Source organism: Triturus cristatus, chromosome 3_2 (assembly GCF_964204655.1).
Source record: "Triturus cristatus chromosome 3_2, aTriCri1.1, whole genome shotgun sequence".
Taxonomy (NCBI): domain Eukaryota; kingdom Metazoa; phylum Chordata; class Amphibia; order Caudata; family Salamandridae; genus Triturus; species Triturus cristatus.
Window position 1 is genome coordinate 905,349,230 of NC_140584.1, and position 24,140 is coordinate 905,373,369.

The 24,140-nt window shown below is 46.7% G+C and overlaps 1 protein-coding gene across 2 annotated transcripts in view; it reads left to right on the forward strand.

Annotated features, from left to right (window-relative positions):
• Positions 1-24,140, forward strand: part of LOC146858426 (multidrug and toxin extrusion protein 2-like) — a 722,400-nt gene that overhangs the window by 467,053 nt on the left and 231,207 nt on the right. For both annotated transcript variants that reach the window (XM_085649347.1, XM_085649348.1), the window contains one exon: positions 2,678-2,747. In XM_085649347.1, the coding sequence (XP_085505473.1) occupies positions 2,678-2,747 (70 nt within the window). The remainder of the gene's footprint in view (positions 1-2,677; positions 2,748-24,140) is intronic.

Below are 24,140 nucleotides of genomic sequence, written 5' to 3' on the forward strand. Positions count from 1 at the left end.
GGCTCTTGTGGACAAAAACATAGCCATGTGGTACTGTTCACAAGCAAGGCGAAGTGAGTCATGACTCCTGTACCCAGAGACTCTGATCCTCTGGAGTTAGCTGCAACTTAAGTACAGTTCCCTGATCGAGAACCACCTGGCAGAATCCTTGAATATCAGGGTGGACAAGCTCAGTCAGCTGCATTTGGCGGATCAGGAATGCCTCCTACACTCCCAGGTGGCGAAGGGCATCTTCTGGCATTGGAGGGAACCATGGCTGGGTTTTTTACCTCCGTCAGGAATGTGCAATATCAAAGGTATTGTGTGTAGAGTTTCATCGTAGACATTCACTAGGAGATGAATTCCCGCTATAGTGGAAATCCAGACTCCTGCATGCTGTTCCACCCCTACCTCTCCTGCCCTGCATTCTGAAAAAGATCAGGAATGACTGGACCAAACCGCTCTAGTGACTCCGGATTGGGCTAGAAGAGAGTGGTACCAGAACTTCTGGGCATAAGCATCTCTCCTCCTTTAGGCTACCGCTTCGGAAGGACCTTCTGTTGCAGCACCAGGGCAGGGTCCTTCATCCGAACCTGTACAATCAACACTTCTATGCATGGAGATTAAGCAGCAGTTCATTTTGTTCGATCTCCCATCTGAAATTGTTGCTGCCAGACACCCTTCCACAAACTACCATATATGCCAGGCAGTGGGGCAAATTTGTGGCCTGGTGTGGAGTTTGCAAGACCAACCTTTTACAAGTCAGACTGATGTATGTATTATTGTTTATTGTGTTTTTGGCCCAGCGAGGCATTGTAGTTGGAACTATTAAATGTTACCTGTCTGACATTTCAGCATTTTTGTGTTTGATAGACCAAACATCAATGTTTAAATTACTTATTGTCATGTTGTTTCTTAAGAGTTTGACACATGTACCCTCCCAAACCATTTGTGGTGCCACAGTGGAACCTTGATATTGACATTTCACTTGTGTACTCTCTTCGAGTAAATGCACAGCTGCTCTTCGCACCTTCTAACATCAAAGACGGTCTTTCTCACTGCAGTCACTTTAATTTGTCACATGAGGGAACTTCAGGCACTGTTGTTAGAACCCCTATAACATATTTTTCCAGACAAACTGGTGCTTGGGATTCAGGCTATCTTCTTGCCAAAGCTGTGAATCCTTTTCACTTGGGGCAATCTATCACTCCACAAGTGTTCTTTGCCCATCCTCACCCTTTGAAAGAGGAGAAGAGGCTCCATAGGTTGGACCGCAAAAGGGCTTTTAATATAGTGATCTTACCAAGGAACACTGTGAATAATCAGCTCCTTCTTGGCTTCTCTGGGGTGAAGAAAGGGAAGGCTGTGCAGAAGAAGACTCTGTCAAGTTGGATAGTCCTCCTCATTAAGATCTGCTTTGCATTGACCTAAACCAGCCTATGGAATGAATGAGAGCCTATTCCACCAGGGCAAAGTTGCTACCACTGGCTTGGCACATGAACTTCCTCTTCTTGGTACCTGCCAGGATGTGACATGGGTGCTGGTGTACATGTTCATGAAGCTCTACTGCCATGATGACCAGATCCAACGGGAAAGACATTTTGACTGCTCAGTCCTACACATTTGGTCTGAGTCTTCTCCACAGACCCTCCACCTTTTGGCGGGACTTCTTGGGTATCTCTTCTAAAGATGAGGAATCTGCAGTTAGGAGTATCCTTCAGATAGTCAAGTTACTTACCTACGGTACCTCTTTTGGTGTATAGTGTATGTAACTGCCTATTCCTTGCTGATATCCCACCTCCCTGTTCTGTGGAATAGCCTCCTTTTATCATCTAAAAAGGTCCCAAGTGTCAGATCTGCACACTGGTACCGGCAATTGTTTTACGCTCTGCATCTAAAAGAGTCAATCAAGAAATTGATCTCAGGCTGAAGGGTAGCTCTTATATGCGGCTCCGCTGTGTGATGTCTGGGGCTGTACAGAGTCAGCATAGAGCTACCCTGTGCCACTTGACAGTGCACTGGAGTATTGCTGAAAAAGCTTTCGGATCCAGTTTGGTGCCTGGGGAATATGCTAAAGGTGAGGAATCTGCGGTTAGATAGTGTATTCAACCGAAAGTGCTTGTTAGTCTGAGCAATGCTTTGATTTTCTTTACTAAGAAATTTTCTTCTAATGGCCTAGGGTGTTTCTGTCTCAGAATGCTTGAAATAAGCTTCATATAAGAGAGCACTGAAGATATTCCCATTAAATTTCAAGCTCTTCATCTTGCCCTGTGATTGAAGAACAAAGCATCTTTTTCTAGGTGCATTGTCTCTTTGATTTGAGGACCAAACTTGCAGGTTTATTGTACTAATAAAAAAAACTCATGCCAATTTGAGAAGTTAACACACCTGGCTTTGCAGGAGAAATGGCAATTTCAGAGTCTCCAGCTACATCTCTTGCCCACCTGAAACATTAACTTCATCATCATCCAGGTGTGCTCTTTGAGCTAGAAAGTTACAAAATCTGAAGAATATCCAACTAGTCGGATAGGAAAGAGAGCAAAATAACAGAGTAATGAAAAACGATCTCCATTGTTTATTTTCAGTGGTAGAAGACTATTGTGGGGCCTATTGTGATGAATATGCATGGGTGGCTTTGCTAATGTAATTGCAGATTATGCTTCTGATTGATTTTGTATTTTTTTTTTTTTTTTTGCAGAGATATTGTCACACTGGTCTCACGGCTTATGCTAATTTTTGCCCCCTTCCATTTGCTTGATGCAATTGCTGTGAGTATTTATTCTCTACAGTGTGAAAACTTAAATACTGTCTACTCTTTCAACACTTTGAATTTCCTAATGAGAGGAGGGGTAATATGTCTGTGTTTCATAATTCGTTCTCCGGGGAAAAGTGGGCCTGTGTTCTCTCAAAGTCATGTGCCACAAGCATGAGAAATGAAAAATGTTACCCAGACAGATGAAGAGTAAACCTCAACCACTCCAAAATCATGGTAACCCGCAAATACTTCGGATATACACTAAAATACGTAATCAGGAGCAGGGAGTTGTACTGGGCAAGAAAGCCACTGGTCTTTGGCAAGGGGCCCACTCTAGGGACAAGTTACAGTAATGCCTGCAACAGACCGCTAAGGCTGTCTATACCGAAACTGGAAAAACTATCCTTGTATTTGGGAAACACATTTACTTCTTTAGAGCTGAGATGAAAGTAGAATGGTATTTGTCTTTTTTTCACCTGAATATCAAATATCTGCTACTGGATATTATAACTGCAGCCCAAGACATAGAGCAACTGCAGGCTGAGTTAACTGTTGGCATCAGCACACATGTAGCGTGCATCCATCATTAAAGATGAAAAGATGGAAGAGGCTGTTGAATTGTTTGGCTCCTCTCCCACTCTTTACCCTGCTTTTCTTTGTTAAGCTTTCTTGTTCAGCTGAAAAAGGGTGGACAAGCAATATTTAGACTGCCTCTTTCATTCCCCTTAAAATCGTCTCCTCATAAAAAAGTATAAAATTGTATGATTCAGAGAGGTTAAAAAAGGGATTAGTAAACGCAGTATCACTGCTCTTAGCTTCCACCCCCTTTTTCTCAATTGTCAGCTTTTTTCTGTGGTATAGTACTTTAGAGTACCACGGGCTCTAGTTCAACCAAGAAGAATTAGCAAAATATCTATTTGTAACGTAGTACACAGACAAATTCACTGGGTACAGAGGATCCCTCAAAGACCTACTGCACCAAAGATAGTTACGCTCCTGACTTAGAAGTTTGGTGGTCCTGGAGCGGGCCGCCATGCCAGTGCCCCGCTCTAGGACCACCAAACTCGCCCGTCACCCGCCCGCCAGATTACGAGAAACTCCGTTGTTAGGCTGCGTGGCGGTCCCGTTAAAAGGCTCATAGTGAGCCTTATAACTGCACCGCCGCAAGACTGCCAATGTTTGTTCTTGCATGCCATGGACTGAGTAGTCCTTGCCGTGCAGGAACAGGGGTGCATTCACACCAGGGGGGCACACCATTTGCCCCCCCTGCATGCACCTCCATGCACAGGGGCAACAGGAGGGCCCTGTAGGCCCCATTTGTTTCCCCACCGCCTGCCTTTTCATGTCAGGCTCACCTCAATGAAAAGGCTGCTGGTGAGGAGACTTGTAATATGCATGGTGGTGCCGCAGCAGCATCGCCATGCATATTGCTTCCCCAGACCGCCGCCCCACCGCCAGGGATCACAGATCCCTGGCGGTTGGGGTGGTCGCAAAGTGCTCCGACTGCTGCATTCTTAATATGGCGGTCGGACCCCAGGTGTTGCGGTCTCTGACGGCCACAGCACCTCCTCCACAGGTTTGGCGGTCAAAAAGATTGCCAAACTCGTAATGAGGCCCTTAGCTGATTGGGTAGTGTAGGAAGGAAAGGAGTGATGAGACAGTCTTTAGCCTCCTCATCCTAACCCTCACTCCCTATAAATAATTCCCTGTTGTTGTCTGGGAAACCTTGAAGTGTTTTGTAATGTAGCAATAATAAAATTCCTTTAATGCAATAACCCACCTAAATCATTCGTGTTCCTACCAATAATTGGATAAGCCTTAACCTGCACCTGAAGAGGCCATTATCTACAGAATTTGAAGACCATTAGATTCATATTGTTTTAGGAGGCGGGGAACATATAAGCCTACACTTTTGAGTAACTTTACACTTGTAAATGACGTATAGCCAAAAGTAGTAACGTTTCTCAAAAGTGGAAGTGCAATTTTATTTAAAGTAAATCTGCACATGTAGATTTACCTTTGTGAATAGACCCTTTTTGTTCAAGAGCCAGTTAAAAATATATTCACAGTTGTTTGCAACTATTTTTCTGCCCCTAAAGCAGTTGGCTTTAGTTGCTACTTTTTTTTTTTATACAAGTGGTTCTTTATTGACATTTTTCATTTTACCGGGACCCAATACAAGCGAGATGGACAAAGAGTGCATAGGGTGCGGGGCACCCATAGGACACACCCAACATAGAACCTGTGGGTGACATTAATATCTTCGACACCATCATAGCAGTACTAAATGCTCGTGCTGGTTGTGTTTTGTAACCCTGTGAAACTCATGCCCTCCCATTGCGGGTCTAGAGTCCACATGCATCCATTGTCCAGAACCCCATGTCATGAGAGGATGAAAAAAGAAAAAAACGCCCAACAAGGGCTTACACTTCCTAATCATGTTTCCTTGGAGACAGCCTCACATCTTAAGGAGTGCTATCAACAAAACATCATTACACTTTGCAGTTAGTTGAAGAAGCTGGGTGGTAAGATGCGTTTGATTCAGTTGCTGCTTGAAATTCTTTTACTGTTCTCAAGTCCTTATCAAATGATTTATGATGTATGTACCTTTACTGTCAGGGGCCCTATTGTCTGTGCATTTTCAGAAGCCACCATTGACAACTCCTGTTTTATCCAGTCAGCCTTACTCATATATGAAAGAGACCCACCAGTAACAAAGAACTTGCCAATATTTTTGTGGAGGTGGTGGAAACTAGAAGACCTATGCTAAACTCTAGTTGGAAAACTGAAATACCTAATTGATTGTAATGGCAGCAGAGGCCTTGAAAGTGATAATCCTTCTGTAAATTCTCAGGTAGTGGGGTTTACAATATTTCTGTCTTAATTAAATTGTATGGACCTTTGTTCGTCGACGAAGAGAAATGAGGAGTGAACAACTACAGAACAATAACTCATTAGACTTTAAATTTTGTCAATAAAAAGAGTTAGTGTGAGGTAAAGGGTTTATTTTCAACTCTTTTAGTCATTCATCTATTTATTCAATAGGATTCATCTTTAGATTTCAGCATTAAAAGGTAATGTAACCCATCAATCAGTATTTGATTATGAAATAGAACTGTATATTCTTCAGAAGCACAGTTAAAATAGTATTAGTACTACAAGGATGTCCCATAAAGGAAATTTCCTAATCTAAATTAATTTGGGATTAGGAGAGAGAAGAAATGGTGTCAGTTTAGAAACCCAATGAAGAGTTCTCACGAGAGAGAAATCTATGCTCATGCATGAGGCTTTTGCATTACAAGCTGGAAAGTAAGTTATCAGCAGTCAGTTTAATAAAATCTAAGTGAGGCAGTGTCTCATGAAGTGAAAGCATGAGAAACCCAAAGATGAATCTCCGGTCATAGGATCGGGGAAGGAATCCAGGATCTATCTGGTCTGGGTACTACTCTGGGAACACACACTATGTAAGCACACAAATTCTATGTTGAAATAATTATCTTTCATCTTCATCGTCCAGTAGAATATCAGCAAACTTCTGGGAATAAGCAAACTCCCCATTTTCTCATCAGAACATAATAGACTTTCAGATATTTGTCCTTTAAAAGTTACAGCGTTGTGGTCCAAAAACGTGTTTATTCACTTGCTAACTATAGGCTTCTGAGCTGTCACATCTGCAGCAAATAGAAGAAAAATATCTTGCACAAACAGCTATTAAATATGAAAACAGGCCTTTCAGTTCAATACATTATTATTCCATTTAACATGGCATCAACGGTTAGGCTAATTTAGATCAGCACTTTAATATTTGCAGACCTATAAAATTTAAGAAGGATTATGTGCTACAACTTCTGCATGTAGCGTTTGTGTTATTTAAAGGTAAGCTTGTGCACGTTACTAATACTTTTTTTAACAACAGATAGAATTTGCTGCAGCTAGCTTCAAATATCAGATTCCTGAATACAACAACATGAGCCCCACTTTTACAATCCCTGCACAGGGTTAGAAAAAGGGCATGCTGGGAGATATGAGATCTTTTCCCATTCTGAAATGTGCCTCCCTGTTGAGGAGGGTTGGGTCGGGATGGTAGGTGTTATTATGTAATGTCACTTGTGATGGAAATGGTTCCATGCTGTAGTCTTATCATGTGTGTTTGAAAAGTGCCTGTGTTCATAGTCTTGATAGTTGGTGCTGAGGTAGTGAGCTGGTGGTGGTGATTGTTTGGTACTCCATTAAGTTCCTGTGTTGCCTTACTTCACAAGTATGATCATCTTGTCAGGGGCAGTGAGTGCCTAGCTCTGCATAATTAGCAGAAACGTACACTTTACTGCTCTCACTGCGCTCTTTTGGGGTAGAGGGAATGGAACAATACAAAAAAATCCCACTGGCATCAACTCCAAGGTGAGCTAGCACTGGCTGTGACCTTCTGAAACCTATAACTTCAAGAAAATGGCTAATTTCCTCTTATTACACTGATGCTAACTATGATTATGGTTAGGGGCGGAGCTTGCTCGCGACTAAGATGGCCGCTTGAGCGCGTTGCTCCGCAAGTCCATCTCACTATCCGGCCATTATCCGCAAGCTGAAGCACTGTTTCATCACCTGTTTGGCTGCCATCGATGTCTAAAGACCTATGGAAGTGAAGTTGCCAATCCCGACGCCTTTATCGGCCCGGACGGTGTGGTGTGAGCTGTCGGCAGCTGTGTGAGTGGTAGGCCTGAAGCCCCGTGCTCCCGTGGTGTGCTGAGGTGACCTGGCGTTCCTAGTTGGGGCAGCGATCGCCGCTTTGAGCCCGGTGACTGGGCGGGAACCATCCTGGCTGTGCCCCGATCCTGGAGCGGACCCCGCCGAGCCTACAGTGTCTACTCTCATTGATATTTTTACTTGCTGGCGAACCGTGGGGCATTACGACAACACCGGGGAAGAGTGCAGCGGCTCTGGAGGACGACATTTCTGGAGCTGCACACAGGGAGTTTTTGAACGGCTGTGCCACCGCGCCGTAGCGTTTGAAGGACATTCCCTTACCTCAAGCCACTTTCTGGTATTGTATAGTTCCCCCCTGTGGCACGGTTCAAATGGGTCCGCAGGGGTGGACTGACGCACTTGTTGCTCTGATCAGCCAAGGAACTGAAGATCCTGCTTTGACGACTATGCCCACAGCGTTGACACGAGCTGTGGCGGTCCTGTGAGTTATTAATCCCCAGAGCACTGAGAGTTGCGAGCGGGCTGTTGGGCTCGACGCCTTTGACGGACGGTATGCGACAGAGGCGAGTGCGGCGAGGATGCGCTGTTCCCCTTGGAGGTGCTGGGATTGTACTCTCTGAGGGCACTCCCCAATGCTGCTAGGAATCGATTTGGGGCACGTTCAGCTGAGAGAGGTTGCGAATTGGCATCTCACCGTGCGTACACTATGAGCGCCACTGCCACGATGGAGTGCTAGCTTCTCTAGGCGGTGTGTGTGCGCCTTGCTTTGCGAGACAATACAAGTGGAGGTGGGTGTAGTACCTCGAAACCATGCTCTCATGATTAGCCTCACGAGCTGGATGTGGCCCTCTGAAATGTCCTGAGGAGAGTAACCTGGCTGTCTGTCCTATCCACAACAAGCCGTGTCCTGTGTAGTAGGGGAGTATTTGACCCTTGTGTCCTGTGGACGCTACGTAGACAGCTGCCTGTGTAGAGCAGAGTGACTCTGGTGTGGTTCATAGTAAGATACTGGGCCTGGCCCTATAGTACACTATCCTAACAATGGGCAAGGTAGACCGAACGCAGCCCAAGCTCACGTTCGAGCAAAAGAAGTCTAAGGGGCGCGACGCTGCGACGGACAATGGTGACAATACCCCAGATCCGCACCCAGAAGATGCAGAGGGGACATACGTACTATGCTGGCTTGCAAAGTAGCCTTTCAGTTCTCGACTCTCTCTCTCCTATCGTATGGAGACAGATAGAAATGTCAGAGAGGTTAGACAAGCACGCACAGCGGTAAGATATGACAGACTGCCGTATCTCGGAGGTTGAAGAGGCTCAGACATGGCTGGATGCTGGTCACAAACAACTGGGAAGAGTGATGCAGGTTCTTCAGGATAAAACGGAGAACCTGGAAGCGCGGTCTCGGGGTTGCAACCTCAGAATTACGGGCCTTCCGGAGTCAACCCCAACTGGCAATATGGAACAATTTGTTGAAAAATTGCTTGTCACGCTACTTGGTAATGAGACCTTCTCACCCATGTTTGTTGTTGAAAGGGCTCACCGCTCCCTGGGTCCTCGGCCGGCGCCTGGCGCTCCACCGAGACCCATCATAGCGAACCTCCTTAACTATAGTGACAGGGACTCGGCACTGAAGGTCGCTAGAGACAGACAACCACTACAATATAAAGGCTCTATTATATCACTGTTTCCGGATTTTACAATGAAAGTTCAGAAGGCGCGCTGGCAATTTGCCCCTTTAAAGAAACTGCTGAGAGAGAGCAATGTTGACTACGCCATGCTATACCCAGCCAGACTCCGGGTTAATCGCCAGAGACAAACACGCATCTTCACCGACCCGAAAGCATTGCAGAAGGCTATGAAAGAATGGTTTAAAGACCAGCATCGCAGCCCGGAGAGAGCCTCATTGGAGGGTGCGGAGATTGGCAGTTTGGAAGAGCAAGACTGATACTTGCGCTGCCTATGAACAGATAAGATTCTCACTTCAGGGGCTGCTGCTAAGGGCTCTATTTGATTTACACGGGAACTGTTCTCGCTGACATGTCTTTATACCCCATTATTCCCCCCCCCCCACGCCCCCCCCCCTTTTCCCCAGACTCCGGGTTAATCGCCAGGGACAAACACGCATCTTCACCGACCCGAAAGCATTGCAGAAGGCTATGAAAGAATGGTTTAAAGACCAGCGTCGCAGCCCGGAGAGAGCCTCATTGGAGGGTGCGGAGATTGGCAGTTTGGAAGAGCAAGACTGATACTTGCGCTGCCTATGAACAGATAAGATTCTCACTTCAGGGGCGGCTGCTAAGGGCTTTATTTGATTTACACGGGAACTGTTCTCGCTGACATGTCTTTATACCCCCTTATGCCCCCCCCCCTTTTCGCTTTTTCTTTTATTATTTCATAGATATACGGGGATGGGAGGTGATTGTGGCTGCAAGCTTGCCGGAATAGGGAGGGTGTCGTTACGTCCCTTATTGCCAGGAAACACGTACTTGGGGTGGTAATTGGTGATTATATATCATTGTCAGATGTTTCATATTCTTTTGATGGCTTGCGGAGCGGAGAGCTGGGTCTCGACTTTTTAGGGTTTCTAAGCGAATAGCGGGCTACCTCTGCCCGCAAGTGTTACGCACATTTGGGGTATTGAGTATGGGGGGGGGGTAGCTCAGTTGGGGGTCTGCCTGGTGTTGGTCTGTTTTTTTTTTTGGTATTACTAGACATTGTTTATGGACGCTACTCACATTTTCCTACACCAGTATCTGTGGTAGGTTCTTATGACTAACAGTGACAGATTAACACCACACGGTGATAGTGCGGTTGGTGGCTCCACCCACAGTGAGATAACACATGGCAGCATACGAGCTCTCACGTGGAATGTGAGGGGATTAAATGACCACAGGAAACTGACAAAGGTACTTGCATACTTGACAAGACACAAAATAGACGTTGCTCTATTGCAAGAAACACGTTTACCAATTACTAGCCCCATGCTCCAATGTAGAGGGCTTTACCTCGCATGCCCGTGGGGTACTTACATGGGTTCGCCCTAAGTCATCCCTCGCGCTTGAACCCATCGTTGCAGATGTGGATGGTAGATTTGTGATTTCTAGATGTCGGGGGAGGGGAATGGACATAATTATTGTTAATGTCTACGGTGCCAACTATGATTCTCCACATTTTTACAAGGCACTGTCTGAGAGGGAGAGCGGTTTTGGGATGGCGAAACAACTATGGGACAGTGATCTAAATATAGTTCTAAACCCTACAAGAGATCGCTCTGGAGGGCCACTTAGACATGTAACTGCAGCGGATAGGACACTCACAGATATTATGATTCAAATGGACCTGCACGATGTGTGGAGGCAGAGGTTTCTTGATAAAGAGGGATACACACATTCTTCAGCATACCATGATCTACATACGCATATAGACTACTGGTTGGCCTCTGGACAGTTGTACGACCATACGAGAGTGTGAGGTACTGGCCGCACACTTTCAGACCACTCCCTGGTATTGGTGATAATGGAAATCCCTCTGAAAACTATTCCCCCTTTCACTTGGAGGTTCCACCCATACTCACTATTTTACAAAGTTTTTAAGGCAGAGCTAGCTGAAGCGATTGAAACTTACTTTGACAAAAACGTGGGCTCAGTTGACAGCTTCCAGGTGGTGTGGGAAGCATTCAAGGTGCATATACGTGGAGTAACCATGTCTAAGCACTCGGAGGTTCTTAAGGCGCTGCGCAAGAGGCTTACAGACTTAGAGGCCACTTTGTCTGGTCTAGAGGCGCGACTGCAACAGGGCGCAGATGACGTTGTATGGAATGAATTCAAGTCCCAACTGGAGGAGTTCCACGACACGGCGGATGCTGAAATTAAGCATCTTGGGAAATATGCCACTGCTCGCACTTATGGGGAGGGGGAGCGTCCGGGCAGGGTGCTGGCCCAGTTATTAAAGAAACGTGAACATGCTGCCGTGACGGAACTTAGGTCAGCGGAAGGTAACAAGGTTATAGCTGAGAGATTTAGGCAAGTCTATTCGAGCCTATACGCAACACGTAGTTCAGGCACGGAGGAGGAAGTTTTTGAATATTTAGCATATATCAAGCTGCCCTGGCTGACTAACACACATCGTGAGTTCTTGATGCGCCCGTTGGAGAAAGAGGTGATACTCCTGGCTTTGTCCAATATGAAGTCAGGTGCTGCACCGGGGATAGATGGCCTGACTGTAGCTTTCTACAAGACATTCCTAGACTTGTTACCACACTTAATTACACTATTCAAAGATATGTGTGAGTCAGGCACGATACCGCCAACAATGAGAGAGGCAATAATAGTAGCTAGACTCAAGCCAGGTAAACCCCCCGAGGAGTGTTCGTCATACCGACCACTCTCTTTGCTTAATGTTGACAAGATCCTGGCGAACAGGTTGGTCCCTCTGGTCCCGCTGCTGGTAGCCCCTGAACAGGCAGGATTTGTACCGGGTCGCAATCTTCCTTATAATTTGTGTACGGTATTTGGCGCCCTCCAACATACTAAACCTGACATCTCTGCTGTAGCGGTGTTTCTCGATATGGAGAAGGCCTTCTACTCTGTAGAATGGCCCTTCATGAGACAGGTCTTACTTCGGATGGGGCTGGGGGAGGTCTTCTTACAGTTGCTTGGGGTACTGTATAGTACACCTACGGCTAGAATAAAAATTGGTGACCTGGTTACGGACTCTATTAGTATTACTAGAGGGCCTGGTGGCTGAACCTTTGGCCTGCGCACTTCATGAATACCATTAACATAAAGGCATACGTATACCTGGATACGAACTTATAGTGTCGACATACGCGGATGACACGCTTCTCTATATTCGTGATCCCGAAAGGCACCTCTACTCTGTGTTGCGAGAAATAGTTCGCTTTGGGGGAGTTTCAGGGCTGGGTGTCAACTGGTCTAAGTCTATCATTTTCCCTCTGACCTCGACCACTGTTCAGTTTGAACCAGATTATCCTCTGCAATAGACAACCGACTCGATGCGGTATCTCGGGATTCAGGTACACTCTGACTGAGATCGTTTTTAGGGAAAATTACGGTGCGCTGATGAGCAAACTTGAAGACGAAGTAGACAATTGGATTTGTCTACCGTTGTCTCTCCTTGGTAGAATCTCTATTATGAAAATGGTAATAATCCCTAGGTTTTTGTTTCTTTTTACGAATATTCCAATGGTACTTCCTGGGGTGTTTTTAAGCGGCTAACCACTATTTTGGTGAAACTGGCTTGGGCGGGCAAACAACCGAGAGTTTAGCGGCAAATTCTTGTGTTACTTTATCACATAGGGCAACTAGGGGCGCCAGACTTAGACCATAAGGAAAATGCTACTTACCAGTATGCGTCTGTTCTTGGCATGTAGAGCTGCAGAGTCACACACTGTGCATAGGTCGCCATCTGGTGGTGGGCCCGTAAGATTACACTTTGTTGTTGTCCTGGAAGAAGTCTTTGTAGTCACGAGATAGGTGATTCCTCCTATGGACTATAGTGCGCATGGGCATCAACTCCCCCTTCAGATTTTTTTTTTTCGGTCATCGGGCTTGGATGTGTTTGTCGTGCTCCCGGTCGGGTTTGTTACCGATCGACCTTTCGACGCGCAATCCATAACCCTATAGTCTGTATTGTTTTCGATCACGATCCCTCTTCGACGCGCATTGTTCGAATCCTCTATCTTTTGATTCCGGTTGTCCACGTGGGCCATCGGGCCCACATGCGCCATCCGGCCCTGGGCAGATGGAAAGGGCACCTTTCAAAAAGTGCCCTCAGTGTGGACATAAATTCCCCCACACTGATCTGCACCAAGTCTGCAACCTCTGCTTGTCGCCACAACACGAAAGTCGACACTGCCAGGCCTGCACCTCGTTCAAGTCGAAGAAAACCATCAGAGATCGACAGGCTCGAAGGGCCATGGCTCAAGCTTCAGCCCCTCCAGTCGACAACATTGTCCCAGAGACCATTCGAAGACCATAGGGATCCTAATTCACCATCACATGACCCCTGGGAAGACCATGAAGCACCACGTGCACCTGATCTGCCTCAGGAGGACATTTATCCCTCTAGACCATCCCCTCCAGACTACACCATAGGATTTTCACAGCTACTACACAGGGCTGCTCAGTTTCATGGGGTAGATATGCACACTGACCCTGTAGATGATGACTTCCTTATGGACACAATCACACCTTCGCAAAGGTCCACAATAACACTACCAATGCTCAAGGGGGTCATCAAACATGCCCCAGAGGTCTTTAAAGACCCTGTCAGAGCCAGAGTTATTAATTCTAGGATTGAAAAAAAATATAAGCCTGCTCCTACTGACCCAGCCTATATTAAAGGCCAGCTCCCTTTAGACTCATTAGTGGTTTCTAACGCCCGAAAGAGAGCCAACTCACAAGCCTCAGGGGATGCCCTACCCCCCTGATAAAGAATCTAAATTATTAGATGCCTCTGGTAATGGATGGCATCCCAAGCGGCTAATGTTTGGAGGATTGCCAATACACAGGCGTTACTGTCGAGGTATAGTAGAGCTCATTATGATGAGCTGGAGACCCTATTGGAACATCTCCCTGATAAGTATAAAACCAGGGCTAACGACCTAATTCAAGAAGTGAAATCATCACAAACACCTCCATTCGCTGTGCTCTAGATGTTGCAGACACAGCCTCTAGGGCAATAAATACTAGTGTGCTTTTAAGTGGACATGCATGGCTGTGTATCTCCGGATTTAAACCAGAGGTGCAAAACACTATTTTAAATCATCCTTTCGATCAACAGCATTTGTTTGGACCCAGTGTTGATACATCTTTAGAAAAGATGAAGAAAGACTGATACCGCAAAGTCAATGTGAGCCTTACAAACCCAAACTGCTAGAGGGTTCTTTAGTTGCTCCTCTTATAGGGGCGCGGCCAAAAATGTCCACACTAACAATGCCTCCTCTTCTTTCAAAACTCTCACCTAGTCCTCACCCGGCAGAGGATATTACAGAGGAGGCTAGAGAGGCAATAATGGTAGAGGTAGAGGCACCAACACTCGTACTGCCTCCACTTCCAAACAGTGACTTCCCTCCCCTCCCACCAGACCATTCCACTCCGGTCGGGGGGAGAGTATCACAGTTCCTACCTGTCTGGAACTCCATCACAACAGACAGGTGGGTAAAACAAATAATTAATTCAAGTTATTGTCTGGAGCTCACTTCAACTCCTCCACACATACCACCCAGACAGCATCCCATGTCACAAGAACATCGCACACTACTGAAACAGGAAGTCAATGCTCTCCTACAAAAGCATGCAATAGAACCAGTTCCACTGCATCACCAAAATACAGGAGTTTACTCTCTCTATTTCCCCATACCAAAGAAGGATAGTTCTCTCAGGCCCATTCTAGACGTCAAACCACTAAACCTCTACATTCAATCAGACCATTTCCATATGGTCACTCTGCAACAAATCCTTCCTTTGTTAACACAAGGCGATTTCCTTACCACTTTAGATCTCAAGGACGCCTACTTCCACATTCCCATTCACCAAGCTCACATGAAGTATCTTCGGTTCGTGGTGGATGATCAGCATTACCAGTTCAAAGTCCTCCCATATCGGAGTCACCACAGCCCCCTGAGTTTTTACAAAATGCCTCACGGTAGTAGCGGCGCATTTAAGGAGACAAAACATTCATGTTTTCCCCTATCTGGACGACTGGCTAATAAAAGCCAAGTCATACCACCAGTTCATACAGCACACTTGCCAAACTATTCAGCTCTTACACAATCTCGGGTTCACCATAAACAAAACAGTCACATGTCCAGCCGTCCCGTTGTCAACAATACCTAGGTGCCACATTAGACACCTCCAAAACACTTGCAACCCCCATTCTAGTCAGGATAAACAGCTTGCAAGCTCTTATACAAAGATTCCAACCACAACACTCATTACCAGCTCAAGTGTTCATGCAACTCATAGGAATGATGGCCTCTTGCATCTTCGTAGTACCACATTCAGGACTCCAGATGTGCCCCTTACAGGAATGCTTGGCAAGCCAATGGAACCAGGCCCAAGTTAAGCTAACAGATCTGGTGGTGGTAGACGGTCGAACACATCACTCCCTCCAGTGGTGGAACACCAAGAACCTTTCCAAAGGTCGACCGTTCCTGGACCCGTTTCCACAAGTAGTGCTAACCACTGACGCATCGCTCACCGGCTGGGGAGCCCATTTATCAGAACATACAGTACAAGGCAGGTGGACACCTCAACAAAAGCTACTCCAAATCAACCATCTAGAGTTACTAGCCATATTCCTAGCCCTGAAATCCTTTCAAACTCACGTCTCAGGCAAGGCTGTCTTAGTCCGGACGGACAACATGACAGCCATGTACTATCTACAAAAACAGGGGGGGGGGGGTGCACGCCTTACAGCTCTCGCAGCTAGCGCAGAGCATATGGAGATGGGCCATTCTCCTCGCAGAACATCTACCAAAAGTTCACAATCAAGTTGCGGATCTGTTGAGTCATCAGAGATAACAAATCCACAAGTGGGAACTGCATCCAAACGTTCTTCAGTCTTCCTTTCAAAGGTGGGGACATCCAGACATAGACCTGTTCGCCACACACTTGAACTCAAAATGCCCAAGCTTCGCCGCCAGGTACCCACATCCATTGTCCAAAGGCAATGCAATATGGATGAGTTGGTCAGGCATATTTGCATACGCTTTTCTGCCTCTCCCACTCATTCCGTTAGTGGTACGCAAGATGCAACAGCACTCACAGACGCTTATCTTAATCGTACCAACTTGGTCAAGACAGCCGTGGTACACCACCCTACTACAACTCTCAGGGGTACCACATCAAAAACTACGCCTCTCTCCACACCTCTTAACACAGAACCATGGAGAGATCATGCATACGGATCCCATGCAGCTGAACTTAGCCATTTGGCTCCTGTGGTCCTAGAATTTGGCTACCTACACCTCCCGCCTGATTGCATGGACGTCATCAAAGAAGCTAGACGTCCCACTACTAGAGCCTGCTATGCAGCCAAATGGGAGAGATTTGTTATCTACTGCAACAATAACAATATCAATCCACTAGATGTTTCCATCCACCATACTATATGCTTCTTACTGCATCTTCACAGATGTCATTTAGCATATACATCCATCAGATTACATCTAGCTGCTATCGCAGCTTATCTTCAAAACAGACAACATCTGTCGCTTTTCAGAGTTCCTGCCATCAAAGCCTTCATGGAAGGCTTCTAAAGAATAATTCCTCCCAGGGTACCACCCTCACCAGTGTGGAATTTGAACATTAATCTCACTAGACTTATGGGTCCTCAGTTCGAACCCCTATACAAATGTGAGCTACAATTTCTTACAAATACATCAAAATAGAGTGGTTCTAAGAACGAATCCAAAATTCCTACCAAAGGTCATTTCACCTTTCACCTCAGTCAATCTGTTGAGTTGCCAGTATTCTTCTCCCAAACTACAACAGTGGCTGAAAGAGCTCTTCATACACTATACTTTAAAAGAGCTCTTCTTTACTATATTGATAGGACAAAGTCCTTCCGTAAAACAAAACAACTTTTCATGTCTTTCTCTCCACCACACAAAGGCAATCCCATTTCAAAAACAGGTATTGCAAGGTGGATTGTAAAATGCATACAAATTTGCTACCACAAAGCAAAACGTACTTTATCCATTCCCCCAAGGGCTCATTCCACCCGTAAAATAGGGGCATCCATGGCATTTTTAGGAAACATTCCATTTAGATGATATCTGCAAAGCAGCTACATGGTCTACACCGCACACATCCACAAAACATTGTGTAGATGTACAAGCAAAACAACAAGCTAGTGTGGGCCAGGCTATACTCAAAACACTATTTCCGACAACTGCAACAGATACTGGTGGTCACCGCTAAGGGAGAGAATTGCTATACACAGTGTGTGATCTGCAGCTCATATGCCTCGAACGGAAAATGCTACTTACCAGTATGCATCTATACTTGGGTTGTAGAGCTGCAGAGTTGCACACGCCCACCCACCTCCCCGGCTACCTTTATCTGTTCCAGTATTATCTTACTTAGATACACCATACATGGTCATCTTTTTCTGTTCTCACATAACTCCATCATTTCCCTTCATGGCGAAAAACAATCTGAAGATGGAGTCGATGGCCATGCGCACTATAGTCCAGAGGAGGAGTCGCCTATCTCGTGACTACAAAGACTTCTTCCAGGACAACAACAAAGTGTAATCATCCGGGCCCACCACCAGATGGCGACCTATGCACAGTGTGTGACTCTGCAGCTCTACATGCCAAGAACAGACGCATACTGGTAAGTAGCATTTTCCTTATGGTTTGAGAAGGCATCCAAGCATAGAACTCCATACCCTTGTCACAATGTGGCCAAACAAGCTGTTGTGTTTTGTCTGTAAACCATTCAACTCCCTGTATACTCAAGCATTCGTACTCATCTTAGATTCAATGTAAGAGAACCATTCTATGGCCTATCTTCCAGTTGGATGCTACATTACTACTCGTAATGTGCAGCATACACATTGATGGAAAAAATAAAATGACATTTACTGGTCTCAACAAGAAGCAATAGAAAAGATGCCAATGCCAAACAGCTGTAGGTGAGCAGAGCTCTATACATAATGGCAGTAAAGCAGAAGGGGGTACACACGTGGATTCCTTTATGGAAAGATGGTATTTTAAGCAGTAGCACCCATATCCACAATGTTTAAAAGGAGAGTAATTTCCTGGTTTGTGGAATTTATCCCTGATAACTTTCAAAGACAGCTCAAGCATCTCTTACACACTAACCTATACTGACAAGGAAGGAATTTACACAAAATATTCAACCTTCACAGAAACATTATGCTGGAAAGACATAGATTCTTGCAACAAGTGCTACAACCCAGAACATCAGTGGGCGGTTTTTATCTCAGCCATAAAGTCATTAGCAGCCACATGTGATTACCGGGGTCTAAAAGATGGGATGACCAACTAATTGGAAAGACAAATGGCAAATAATTTTTTAGCAACGGAGAAGCAAGAATTTGAAACCAGCTTCTATCACAGAGTATAGTGCATTTTAACGTGTATGAGAGAGAGCCTACATCACGTGGAGTATCTGCAATAAAATTCAAGTTATAACAGAACTGGGGAGCAAGACACTGGAAATACCATGTTTCCTGCATGGTCACAAATGTGTTCTAATTGCTGCAAAAGGGGCACTTTGGGTGTGCAAGTGTCAAACACAAGTTAGCGACTCATTAGGCGACAAGTGAAGAGAAAAATTAGGTTTAGCTAATGCTAATGACAGATGAAAAAATTAATAGTATAATAGAGGTCAAAGAAAAGAAATGCAACATACTGCAATGTCCACATAAATGAGGAAAAGAGTTCTGGCATAATTACAATAGGGGAGAAAGAAGTTAAAAAGTTTCCTGGGATTGACCTAAGACAATCCAAGATCACAATTTTTAGACATGTAGAAAGAATGTAGATCTAGAATTTGAGGCTGGTCTCCAGGTTGAAGTTGTTTGAAGACAGAGGATGTAGTATATTGTAGTATTATATTGTAGAGAAAGATAGTTCAGATTTGTTAGTATACAGCGGGCAAAGGGAGAAAAGTGAGAAAAGTGACATCTAGCCGCAGATTCCTTAACTTGTGAATTCTCCGCAGGCGTCAGACTGGATCCGGAAAACCTTTTCTCAGCAGTACCTCTGCGCCCGGGGGACGGCGCTGCATGGCTCCATACGACTTTGACTCCGGATATGAAGACAGTGGAGCCATATAAGTCTCCTCCGACGCACTGACATCTGTTTCTTTTTTTCAGCTCTGCATGCGGATCCGAAGTAGCACATCTTTAGCCGTTTTTGGCTTGCTGTGATGAGCTTTTCTTGTTTGAACCAGTGTGTTAAAATATCTATGCCCTCTGGGTTTAAGTCCTGTGGGTCCTGTGCTTGCCAAATATAGGGTACAATCCCACATTCTATCTTTATGTGGTGTTTGGGAGAGCACCACGACACCGACAAGGGTGACGCCTGTCAGCAGTTGAAGCGAAAAGCCCTGTGGGAGCGGTGTATGACACTTTTGCCGGCGAGATTGTCGCAGACCTCCAGTTCCTTGAGACGTCGGTCAACCTCCTGATCCAGGGGTTGTTCCTGTGAGCACCGTTCTTCTCCCTGTGGATAACAGCAGCGGTCCCAGTCTCCAGCTACCTCTCATGGTAAGCGGCTTTGTAAGAGATCGATGTCCCAGGCCTCTGTGGCTTCTTTGACTAGCGCGGTGGATCGTGGTAACTCTTCTGCTCTGGCATCGCTCCCGTGCCTCCCACCTTTTCTTGGAGGTGGAGCAACCGAGAACCAGATGCAGGAGTACTACAAGGCTCTCCATCTTGTCTTTGGGCCCTCGTCTCCTTGTGGAGTGCCTGCAGGCCCCAAGGAGGCCATAGGTGCAGTAACTGTCTTAGCCGAGGGGTTTTCCCCCGGTGGAAGTTCAAGTCTCGGACACAGAGGTGTCAGTGCACTATCCATCAGGACCTTCACTAGTGACGTTGGTCGCCCCACAGGTGCCTATTTCCACAGTGCCCGCGCCGCGCCAGCCGACCCCGGTTATGGAGCTGTTTTGGTCTCCGATGGTTTCTGTGGATGTTTCACAGGATCAGTTGGAGGAAAGATGTGAGGGGATAGCTCCCTAGAAGCAGCCAATGCTTATGGCTCCTACTATGTTGGACAGCTGGTTTGCTGAGCTGAGTAAAGCCAGTGGGCTAGATTCATCCCTTGCTTGCTCTCTTTTATCGCCTCCTGGCCCTGCCTCGGAAGCGAGTCCTTCTTTGGCCGAAGTTTTGAAAAGAGTGGCTCATGTCTTACATCTCACTATACCTACAGTGGAGAAAGCTACAGACCCTCTAATTGTGGTCCTTCAGCCTAGCCAGTCGGGGGTTAAACCAGCACTCTCCTTTTGTGAAATACTGTCTGATATTTTATTGGGTACATCGAGAAAACCTGAGTCAAGTGTACCAGTGGACCGCACTATTGCCCAAAAATCCCGCCCTGCCCCAGAGGACCCTGCTTGCCTTATCCGACAGCCCACCCACCGCAGCTTTGTAGTCCAAGCCATTACGGCGACCCCAGAAATGGATAACCTTTCCCAACCCCTGCTTGAAAAAGTCCAGTAAGCAGGATTTTTGCGGGAAACATATTTTTCCTTCACTAACATGTTATGCGTCCTAGGACTTTTTCTCCATATCTTGTGGGACTCCTTGGCACAGATTGTTACCCGAGGCCAACAAGGACGAGTTGACCCAGTTGATGTTCAATAGTTGCAAGGCGGTTAAGCTGCTCATCAGGTGTGGAATGGACTCCACCAATTCCATTGGTCGAGTCATGGCGTTTGCTGTGGCATTGCACCGGCACGCTGGCTTTGGGTGGCTGGATTTTCAGAAGCTGTCAAGACAGCCTTGCTTGACCTGCAATTTGATGGGGATCATCTTTTTGGTGTCCAAGCAGATGCGGCCTTACGTAGGTTTCGGGCTAGTCAGGGAGGGCCATACCTGTAGCTTGCCCCCGTCCCATTTTTCCCCCTTGTTATAACGACGTGGTATGTGTGTTTTGTGGCTTTGATCGCCAGATTAGTGTCTTTACCCTGGTCTCTGGTGGTGCTGGCGACCCTCCTGTTTTGAGACCCTGCAGAAGGCATTACTCTACTGGTGGGGTTCTTTGGGTGCGAATGTTATGTGCATCCCTTATCACACAATCCCTTTAGTATATTGTGAAATGTGTGATATCGGCCACTTGGGCTTATTGCCCTTTTTTCTATACCTGGGCTGAGGCTTAGGAATTGTTATCCAGTCCAGTTGTTGCATTGGAAACCTTGTTTACTGGTTCAGTTCCTTTGGCAGCCTCTTATCCACCCCTTGGGTGTTCTATCACGTATCAATGGTATCCAGTTTTTGCTCTACAGTCTCTGGTAGTTGTCTCCTTCAATCCTTCAATTGTTACAGTTGCGACATGTTTTCTTGCCGTTTTTTTCCGTATTACCTCCGGTAGATAGTGTTTTCCCTTCAACTGTTTCCACCTAGTGGTCATTGTCGCACACTCCATTGTTGCGCTATGCCAGCTCTCCTGGCTAGATGTAGGATTGGCAAGTTTCATGGAGACTTGTTGTCCCTAAGCTTGGGATTTGAAAGTGCCGCCTTGTGCCACTGGTGGTACAGGCCTCCCCAAGCCAGGGGCTTACATTCCTCTGATGTTGGGGACTAAATTCCTCTGATGTTGGGGAATATACGGCATACCCCAGGTATTGACCGTCTTCACCGCTGCGGACTCTCAGCAGGGTCAGCCTGGTTGGCATTTAATTGTAGAACTACATAGTTTTTCCTGTTTTCTTTCTGCCCTTCCCCATGGCCATTGTGTGACCTAGTATCCTTCCCTCACAGTTGTTGCATGACCTGTTGTCCTGGCTGACGGAAATTGTGTGATGTGGTCTCCTTGCCTCATGGCTGTTCGGTCCTTGTATGAACCTATGTTCTACATATATTTTATATTCCATTGTTGCCCATTCAATAGGGATTGCTCCCTCATCTGTCTTGCGGTAGATTTTTCTTCTGTTCTGTTGGGTGATTCTGGAATACTTAAAAAATCTGTTACGTGATTCTGGTATACTCATTCATACCTTCTTCTTGTCTAGGTCTATTATTGGTATGCGCTTTTGGACAAGCACACTCTTTCATGTTTACCCTTTGGAGGTGCATGCCTGTGGAGATTCTTCTAGCAGGCAAGGTTGTATTGCGCTCTGGCCCCATTCTGTTTTTGGAGGGGTTTCCCCACCCCCTCTTTGTTCCCTCTTCTATGATTGGTGCTCGTGGAATTGTTGGTGTGCCTTGAGCATGCCGTATATATCTGAAAGAGACTGTTAGTTATAGATTCCTTACCTTGGAATTATCCACAGGCGTTGAACTGGATTCAGAGAATTTTTTCCCACGTCGGGAGGTGGCGTAGGTCGACTCTGCGTCAGTCGCCGGCGTCATGGTCACTGAGATGATGTCACAGTGCCTACATATACGCCGCACCTGCGCTCTGACATCAATTCTTGCTTTTTCCGCACCGGCCTAACGTAGATCCGGAGAGAGCTACCCCTTAGCCTATTTTTGGCTAAACGTTTTGCGGCTTTTGTCGACGACTCCTTTTCGAGTCATTCGACTCATGGTGCACAAGGGATGTCCCTAAGTCGGACCGACTTAAAACCCTGCGACGCCGGTCACAAGGCGATGTTCGTGACAGACCTGCACCTCGTGTGCCTTTGGTGTTTGGAGCGCGACCACGAACCGAAATCATGCTCCGACTGCCGGGCCATGGCACAGATGACTACACAGGAGTGGTCCTGGAAGTTGTTGGTCTGGCGGTCAGCTTCATGTTGCTCTGTTTGAGAGGAAGGTCCAAAGGCCACTCATGGAGCTCCCACTCCTCGTCGCATTCAAAGTCATCAGGTCTTCAGGTAAGTCAAAGCACAAGAAGAAGGCGAAGATGCACCAGCACTCTTCGCCTTCTTTCTGTCGGTCAGCTGACGCAACTCGGGACTCAGAGCGTTGTCGCTCTAAGGCACCGTCTTCGGCGCCTGTTCCTGAGATGACTCCACGCTTCCTACCCTTTTCAGGAGCTGGAGCATTTCATTCCCAACTAAAAAGCTTCTACGAGGCCTTGCACCTTGTGTGTGGGCAGCCCAACTCTGCCAGCGCCTTCTGGCCCCACAAAGCCGTTGGGGCCCTGGGCCTCCGAGGCCAGCAGCTCCACCCCCGGCGGGTCCCCGTGGATCCAGGCCTGGATCCGGATCGACGCCGTTTGTTCTCACTCAACCTTCCCTGGCGTCGATCCCGATGACGCCCATGGTGCCTGCTGTGAACTCGGCCGGCGTCAGCTCCAGCCTCATCCCTGACACGGAGCCGGACCGATGTTGGTCGACTTTGGTACAGACGCCAGAGAGTACTTTTGTTCTCCTGTTCATCCCTGATGTTCCCGATCGAAAAGAGGGTGGTGATGGGGATTGGGAGGAGTCGCTGGACCCTTTAGCTGACCAGCTAGAAGAACCAGACAGGTGAGAGGACCTGGGTGATGGCAGTGGTCTGTACACATCTCCAGACCTTGGTATGCTTTCTTCCCCTACCCTGGCTACGGAGGAGGGAGCATCTTACGCTGTGGTGGTGCAAAAGGCGCCCGAGGTCTTGGGCCTTGAGCTCCCTTCAGCGGCAGTCAGGACTAATCTCCTGACAGAGGTGCTTCAGCCTGCAGCATCATCCTCTAATACCCCTTCTGCCCTTCAATGAAGCCCTCACCGACGTCCTCCTAGGCACCTGGTCCAAGCCCAGCACAAGGGCTCCTGTAGAAAGGACGATTACCCGGCCCCTTGCGACCCAGTTTTCCTCACCCAACACCCATCCCTCTAGAGCTTGGTGGTCCAAGCCTATACTTCCAAGGGCACATTCCCTTGTTCTCTGCCAGATAGGGAATTCAAGAAGCTGGATCACCTTGGTAAGCGTATTTTTTCTTTCTCCAGCCTAAAGCTGCAGTCTGTGAATACCGCATGCCTCTTGGGCCGATATTTCCACACAATATAGGATACGGTGACACAGGTGCTGCTTCGGTGCCCGGAGGAGGCCCGGGCCA